Below are 9,745 nucleotides of genomic sequence, written 5' to 3' on the forward strand. Positions count from 1 at the left end.
TGGCACCACATATAAATTAAGTCACGTTGATAGCTATCAAATACACCACATATCAATTGTCACATAGATAGCTATCAAATTTACTAACACTGGCACCACATATAAATTGAATCACATTGATAGCTATCAAATTTACAAACACTGGCACCACATATAAATTGAATCACATTGATAGCTATCAAATTTACAAACACTGGCACCACATATAAATTGTCACATGGATAGCTATCAAATTTACTAACACTGGCACCACCTATAAATTAAGTCACATTGATAGCTATCAAATTTACTAACACTGGCACCACATATAGAGTGTCACATGGATAGCTATCAAATTGACTAACACTGGCACCACCTATAAATTGTCATGTTGATAGCTATCAAATTTACAATGGCACCACATATAAATTAAGTCACATTGATAGCTATCAAATTTACAAACACTGGCACCACATATAGATTGTCACATGGATAGCTATCAAATTTACTAACACTGGCACCACATATAAATTGTCACGTTGATAGCTATCAAATTTACAAACACTGGCACCACATATAAATTAAGTCACATTGATAGCTATCAAATTTACAAACACTGGCACCACACATAAATTGTCACATTGATAGCTATCAAATTTAGAAACACTGGCACCACATATAAATTAAGTCACATTGATAGCTATCAAATTTACAAACACTGGCACCACATATAAATTGTCACATTGATAGCTATCAAATTTAGAAACACTGGCACCACATATAAATTAAGTCACATTGATAGCTATCAAATTTACAAACACTGGCACCACACATAAATTGTCACGTTGATAGCTATCAAATTTAGAAACACTGGCACCACATATAAATTACGTCACATTAATAGCTATCAAATTTACTAACACTGGCACCACATATAAATTAAGTCACATTGATGGCTATCAAATTTACTAACACTGGCACCACATATAAATTGTCACATTGATAGCTATCAAATTTAGAAACACTGGCACCACATATAAATTAAGTCACATTGATAGCTATCAAATTTACAAACACTGGCACCACACATAAATTGTCACGTTGATAGCTATCAAATTTAGAAACACTGGCACCACATATAAATTACGTCACATTAATAGCTATCAAATTTACTAACACTGGCACCACATATAAATTAAGTCACATTGATGGCTATCAAATTTACTAACACTGGCACCACATATAAATTGTCACGTTGATAGCTATCAAATTTAGAAACACTGGCACCACATATAAATTAAGTCACGTTGATAGCTATCAAATACACCACATATCAATTGTCACATAGATAGCTATCAAATTTACTAACACTGGCACCACATATAAATTAAGTCACATTGATAGCTATCAAATTTACAAACACTGGCACCACATGTAAATTGTCACATTGATAGCTATCAAATTTACAAGCACTGGCCCCACATATAAATTAAATCACATAGATAGCTATCAAATTTACAAACACTGGCACCACATATAAATTGTTACATGAATAGCTATCAAATTTAGAAACACTGGCACCACATATAAATTAAGTCACATTGATAGCTATCAAATTTACAAACACTGGCACCACATATAAATTAAATCACATTGATATCTATCAAATTTACAAACACTGGCACTGGGGCCCCGAGTGGTCTAAAGCGCAGTCTGTTACGGATCACTGCTTTCTCACCTCTGTCTGCGTGGGTTCGAGTCTCGGATTCGGCCAATGTGGGTATGTGAGAAAGCTTGCCAGTAGCTTCTCGTGGGTCAGTGGTTCTTTCTGGGGTTTTCCCAGGTTCTTCCTCCACCATTTATACTGGCCGCCATGTATAGCCGTGTGCTGAAAAATGGCGTTAAACCCTACAACAACAAAACACTCGCATCACATGTAAATTGTCACATTGATAGCTATCAAATTTACAAACACTGGCACCACATATAAATTAAGTCACATTGATAGCTATCAAATTCACAAACACTGGCACCACATAAATTAGGTCAAATGGATAGCTAAATTCTTCTACTCTTGGAGAATCTTTTGTTTTCATTGTCTTTGCTTTTTATCAGTGATACTATGGGGAACAAAGGAGCCTTCATCACTTTGATTGGGGGGACAAATCTTCAACCAAAGTTTACAAGTTATGAAGCTGTGGTAAGTCTGACAGCATACACACACACACACACACACACACACACACACACATGCATACACACACTAAATAATTACATTGCATTTTATTTAAAGAAGTTGAGGAATCTACATATAATTATCAGATATATATATTTATAGTCACACATATCACATACAAATTAACATAAAATGGATATTAAAGTGTTGGTGTAAAGCTGTTTGATATAACAATGTCATTGGTATATTGACATATCAAATTTTGATTTGTCCATGGCATATAAATATTAACGTAATTTTGAATTTTAATATCAACAGTAGACTGACAATTTTATACTCTATAGGTAAGTGATGAATTTCTACTCATTAGTAAAGTAGAAAAACATGAGAAGAGTAATAATTAATGAATTAAACACAGTTTTTATCAAAACCCATCTGCATTCTGTATCATATCGATCTCATGCTGTCAGTGACTACGATACATAGTGACTACAGTACATGGTGACTACGATACATGGTGACAGTGATACATGGTGACTACGAAATGTAGTGACTACGATACATAGTGACTATGATACATGGTGACTACGATACATAGTGACTATGATACATAGAGACTACAATATATGGTGACTAGGATACATAGTGACTACGATACATGGTGACTAAGATACTTAGTGACTACAAATCATAGTTACTACGATACAAGGTGACTAAGATACATAGTGGCTACAATACATAGTGACTAGAATACATAGTGACTACTATACATGGAAATCAGTGGAGTGAGAGAGAAAAAAGAATCTGAACTGGATGAAAATCTTCAGCTTGAACTCAAATTAATTAAAGTACAGGATTCTGAGTACTTATAATGGTATGTGTACACTAAATTCCATAGGATTTTTCATTAGTGTTACACAATACCAATAATACAAAGTTGTAGGTGTCTGTAGAATGAGTAGGCTGAACAGTAAATTCCATGGCATACACATACAATAATCTATTTTATTAGTGATGGGAATTAGTCAGAATTTCATTATTGATAATCAGTTCCACTTAACCAACTGATAATTGATTATAATCGGTTACTAACAACAGATCTTAATTTTTGTTTGTTATACAGTTATGTCTCTAGCTCAAGAGTTCAAAATGTTAATAAATATACAGGAATAGTCTCTTTTAATGACATTTATATTTTAACCTGATAAAAATATTACATTTATAAAAATTGTTTTTTGTTATTTTTGTTCTACAATTTTGTATATGAAAGCCACTTTTTATGGCTGATTAGTCTTATGTACCTGAAATACTGTTGCAATCCCCCAAAATTCTTTCATTCATATGTGATGTGTCTATATTTAAAGTATAGAAGGACATGGTTTTCTTGTTTGTCATTATTTACAAATACTACAAAGGATTTTACATTTTAACTGAAACAAATCATCAATATTTGTTTAAATTTATTAACTCAAGAATTTAACAGCTTAATCATGTAATCATAAATGTATTTTCCAAAATATGAAAGTTTGCAATTATGGAATATGGTATGGTTTTATATTTGCAACTTGTGAAATAATTCAGATCAACTTTAGTGGATTTGAAGTCCCTTTTAACTTACCATTTACACAGGAGTTTTACTAACTTTTAATTTTTGCATGCAACTAAAAAGAAGTAGTCTCCTTTTACACACAATCAATTATGGAGTTTTACAACTTATTATCATACTGGTTTGCTCAACCAACTGATGATAGACTATAATCGATAATCGAAACAACACTACCAGCTTCATCCTCATTTCTCTATGATTGAGGATATATCACAGAGGTTTTATTCAGGCAAAGAAGACAATGCTTGGCAGCGTAAAGGATAGTTTGTTCCTCCCTCTCTCTTAAGATCTATAGTCTCTGCCTCAAATGACTGGGTTCAGTCCCCAATGTGGCCTATTAAACCTCCCCAGATGGAAATGGGTACATCCCAAGTGGGTATTTCAACTGGAGCTGAGGTAGGCATTCCTATTAAAGCAAATTAAGCTTTTAGAAGAAAGTCCAGCATCTGGTAACAATAACTTCCAATGCTGACCTGTTTTCAACTACTTCGCTATTCCTTAAGAATTGATGGTCATATTTACATAGGGTTTTCACCAAAAGAGTTATTATATCTGATTGATTCTAAATGGCAGTTGTGCCCTGCAGACATCCAATATGACTGCCATGATAACATATTGAAAATCTTTTGACTAATTGTTCTGAATCAGTGGTCATATTTGTATAAAATCTTGTGACTAATTGTTCTGAATCAGTGGTCATATTTGTATAAAATCTTGTGACTAATTGTTCTGAATCAGTGGTCATATTTGTATAAAATTTTCACCAATAGTCTTCTAATAGCACCTGATCCATCATAAAGAAAATGGCGCTTATCTTGCATTCAGTATGACAGCCTTATGGCTAGTTGGAAATCCTATCACATAAGAATATCAGAGATGGTTTGAACCTTCGGCACTAAAAGGTGCTTTGTCTTGTTAATTCTTTAGATTGATTATAGTATGACTCTATCACACTATCCTGTTAAGGCTTCAGATTGATTATAGTATGACTCTGTCACACTGTCTTGTTAAGGCTTTAGATTGATTATAGCATGACTCTATCACACTGTCTTGTTAAGGCTTTAGATTGATTATAGTATGACTCTATCACACTGTCTTGTTAAGGCTTTAGATTGATTATTGTATGACTATCACACTGTCTTGTTAAAGCTTTAGATTGATTATAGTATGACTCTATCACATTGTCTTGTTAAGGCTTTAGATTGATTATAGTATGACTGTCACACTGTCTTGTTAAGGCTTTAGATTGATTATAGTATGACTCTATCACACTGTCTTGTTAAGGCTTTAGATTGATTATACTATGACTCTATCACATTGTCTTGTTAAGGCTTTAGATTGATTAAAGTATGACTCTATCACACTGTCTTGCTAATTCTATAGATTGATTATAGTATGACTCTGTCACACTGTCTTGTTATGGCTTTAGATTGATTTTAGTATGACTCTATCACACTGTCTTGTTAAGGCTTTAGATTGATTATAGTATGACTCTATCACACTGTCTTGTTAATTCTTTAGATTGATTATAGTATGACTATCACATTGTCTTGTTAATTCTTTAGATTGATTATAGTATGACTCTATCACACTGTCTTGTTAATTCTTTAGATTGATTATAGTATGACTCTATCACACTGTCTTGTTAATTCTTTAGATTGATTATAGTATGACTCTATCACACTGTCTTGTTAATTCTTTAGATTGATTATAGTATGACTATCACATTGTCTTGTTAATTCTTTAGATTGATTATAGTATGACTCTATCACACTGTCTTGTTAATTCTTTAGATTGATTATAGTATGACTCTATCACACTGTCTTGTTAATTCTTTAGATTGATTATAGTATGACTATCACATTGTCTTGTTAAGGCTTTAGATTGATTATAGTATGACTCTATCACACTGTCTTGTTAATTCTTTAGATTGATTATAGTATGACTCTATCACACTGTCTTGTTAATTCTTTAGATTGATTATAGTATGACTATCATACTGTCTTGTTAATTCTTTAGATTGATTATAGTATGACTCTATCACACTGTCTTGTTAAGGCTTTAGATTGATTATAGTATGACTATCACACTGTCTTGTTAAGGCTTTAGATTGATTATAGTATGACTATCACACTGTCTTGTTAAGGCTTTAGATTGATTATAGTATGACTCTATCACACTGTCTTGTTAATTCTTTAGATTGATTATAGTATGACTCTATCACACTGTCTTGTTAAGGCTTTAGATTGATTATAGTATGACTCTATCACACTGTCTTGTTAATTCTTTAGATTGATTATAGTATGACTATCATACTGTCTTGTTAATTCTTTAGATTGATTATAGTATGACTCTATCATACTGTCTTGTTAAGGCTTTAGATTGATTATAGTATGACTATCACACTGTCTTGTTAAGGCTTTAGATTGATTATAGTATGACTATCACACTGTCTTGTTAAGGCTTTAGATTGATTATAGTATGACTCTATCACATTGTCGTGTTAATTCTTTAGATTGATTATAGTATGACTTTATTACATTGGCTTGTTAAGGCTTTAGATTGATTATAGTATGACTATCACACTGTCTTGTTAATTCTTTAGATTGATTATAGTATGACTCTGTCACACTGTCTTGTTAATTCTTTAGATTGATTATAGTATGACTATCACATTGTCTTGTTAAGGCTTTAGATTGATTATAGTATGACTCTATCACATTGTCTTGTTAATTCTTTAGATTGATTATAGTATGACTCTATCACACTGTCTTGTTAAGGCTTTAGATTGATTATAGTATGACTCTATCACACTGTCTTGTTAAGGCTTTAGATTGATTATAGTATGACTCTATCACACTGTCTTGTGAATTCTTTAGATTGATTATAGTATGACTCTATCACACTGTCTTGTTAAGGCTTTAGATTGATTATAGTATGACTCTATCACACTGTCTTGTTAAGGCTTTAGATTGATTACAGTATGACTCTATTACATTGTCTTGTTAAGGCTTTAGATTGATTATAGTATGACTCTATCATACTGTCTTGTTAATTCTTTAGATTGATTATAGTATGACTCTATCACACTGTCTTGTTAAGGCTTTAGATTGAGTATAGTATGACTCTATCACACTGCCTTGTTAAGGCTTTAGATTGATTATAGTGTGACTTTATTACATTGGCTTGTTAAGGCTTTAGATTGATTATAGTATGACTCTATCACACTGTCTTGTTAATTCTTTAGATTGATTATAGTATGACTCTATCACACTGTCTTGTTAAGGCTTTAGATTGATTATAGTATGACTCTATCACACTGTCTTGTTAATTCTTTAGATTGATTATAGTATGACTCTATCACACTGTCTTGTTAAGGCTTTAGATTGATTATAGTATGACTCTATCACACTGTCTTGTTAAGGCTTTAGATTGATTATAGTATGACTCTATCACACTGTCTTGTTAAGGGTTTAGATTGATTATAGTATGACTCTATCACACTGTCTTGTTAAGGCTTTAGATTGATTATAGTATGACTCTATCACACTGTCTTGTTAAGGGTTTAGATTGATTATAGTATGACTCTATCACACTGTCTTGTTAAGGCTTTAGATTGATTATAGTATGACTCTATCACACTGTCTTGTTAAGGGTTTAGATTGATTATAGTATGACTCTATCACACTGTCTTGTTAAGGCTTTAGATTGATTATAGTATGACTATCACACTGTCTTGTTAAGGCTTTAGATTGATTATAGTATGACTCTATCACACTGTCTTGTTAAGGGTTTAGATTGATTATAGTATGACTATCACACTGTCTTGTTAAGGGTTTAGATTGATTATAGTATGACTCTATCACACTGTCTTGTTAAGGGTTTAGATTGATTATAGTATGACTCTATCACACTGTCTTGTTAAGGCTTTAGATTGATTATAGTGTGACTTTATTACATTGGCTTGTTAAGGCTTTAGATTGATTATAGTATGACTCTATCACACTGTCTTGTTAAGGGTTTAGATTGATTATAGTATGACTCTATCACACTGTCTTGTTAAGGCTTTAGATTGATTATAGTATGACTCTATTACATTGTCTTGTTAAGGCTTTAGATTGATTATAGTGTGACTTTATTACATTGGCTTGTTAAGGCTTTAGATTGATTATAGTATGACTCTATCACACTGTCTTGTTAAGGCTTTAGATTGATTATAGTGTGACTTTATTACATTGGCTTGTTAAGGCTTTAGATTGATTATAGTATGACTCTATCACACTGTCTTGTTAAGGCTTTAGATTGATTATAGTATGACTCTATCACGTTGTCTTGTGAACTCCTTGCCAAAAATAGTATTTTCTTTTTTCTTTCTCTTGCAGCCCCATCCCAGTGTCAAACCTATGGCCTATGCAAGTTCTCTCTTTGGACTATTCTAAGTAGTCCGGATGTAACAGATGATCTATTTATCAGTCCATCCTTTCAGGTTACTACTACTACTGGACCATATTTAACTGTATCATAGCAATGAAAGATAAATATTATTTGACCCTAATTTTGTACAGAATAGATGATGTACATGCAAGCAGTCTGCTTTTAAATGTATCATGTTGGAAATGTACAGTTCATAATAACGTTGTTTGCATTTATCTATGCATTATATTTGAATTAAATGTCCAATTCCAGTGGTCTTATTTCAAGTTGTCTCTCCATGCCTTGCCATCGTATCAATGTTTACCTCATAATAAATGGGATTTGTCCAAAACATATGTGAAACAAATGCAACCTTTGTCTGTTAACATTCAGTTAGTTTTCATTTGGCTTAAAGACCTAAGTTTCCAAAACAACATATAAATTAGATAAAAGTTTTTGTATCACCAGAAGATCATAGGTGAGACATTAGAAGTCTTAAAATAAGACACATGACTAAGAGCTATGTTCTCTGACCTTATGTTATCATTTCTGCAGTATGGCAATGTCATGAGTTTGATTTAATTGCTTTTTATCAACTAAATGAACTTACAAATCAGATTTTATAATTTAGCTAGTTTAATTTATATTCACATATCACAATGGTTCCAGTCTAATTTACAATATGGCCAATGCGGTGCACTTCGAATGGAATGAATGGTCATTATCAACATGGAGTTGACAAAAATACTTTGTATGATGTTTGCTTGGTCTTCAGAATAAAGATGTGCAGTTCTTACGTACAATATGGCCACCATGGCACCATGTTTAAAATCCTGTTATAACTACTTCTGATGAAAGGAAAGTAATATTGGCATGGGTTTTTCACCAGAAGACTTATTTTGATGTCTGTTTGGTCCTAAATGAAAATGGTAACTATCTGAGATCCAATATGGCCACAACAACAGACATCTTTAAAATTTTGTTATAGCTGCTGCTTCTGAATGGAAAGTCATTTCAGCATGGTGTTTTGGACAGAAGACTTCTCATATGGTGTTTTTGAGAGAAGACTTCTCGTATGGTGTTTTCAACAGAAGACTTCTCGTATGGTGTCCAGTTGTCTTCAACAAAATTCGTGTCAATCTAATATCCAGTATGATCAATATAACTGACAGCGGCCGTCTTGGAAATATTTTCACTACTCTTGATGGAAAGTCATATCAACTTGGGTTTTCACCAGAAGACTTCTTATGATGTTCTACTTAGTGCTAAATAGTGCTGATCTAATATCCAGTATGGCCACCATGTATGCCATCTTGAAAATCATGTACCTGCTACTCCTTCTATGGGGTTTTCACCAGAAGTCTAGTTATGACATTTAGTTGGTCCTGAATGAAATTGGTGCTTATCTTACCTCAAATAAGCCTGCTGCAATGAACATATTGAAAATCTGAGCAATAGTTTTCATGAACAGAGGGTCATATCAAGATGGTTTGTTGAATCGTCTAAATCACTCACCTTTGCCAATCACAGCCATCTCACTTATGTCTGTGTGGGTTCAAGCTTTGGGCTCG

The 9,745-nt window shown here is 32.7% G+C and overlaps 1 protein-coding gene across 1 annotated transcript in view; it reads left to right on the forward strand.

The window, feature by feature from the left end:
* Positions 1-8,447, forward strand: part of LOC149771756 (serine/threonine-protein phosphatase 5-like) — a 53,746-nt gene extending 45,299 nt beyond the window's left edge. The window contains exons 13-14 of the mRNA XM_089948168.1: positions 2,095-2,179; positions 8,144-8,447. Of these exons, the coding sequence (XP_089804294.1) occupies positions 2,095-2,179; positions 8,144-8,200 (142 nt within the window). The 3' untranslated portion in view covers positions 8,201-8,447. The remainder of the gene's footprint in view (positions 1-2,094; positions 2,180-8,143) is intronic.
* Positions 8,448-9,745: the final 1,298 nt, after the last annotated feature.

Source organism: Sinohyriopsis cumingii, unplaced genomic scaffold (genome assembly GCF_028554795.1).
Source record: "Sinohyriopsis cumingii isolate HCF-2022 unplaced genomic scaffold, ASM2855479v2 utg001699l, whole genome shotgun sequence".
NCBI lineage: Eukaryota > Metazoa > Mollusca > Bivalvia > Unionida > Unionidae > Sinohyriopsis > Sinohyriopsis cumingii.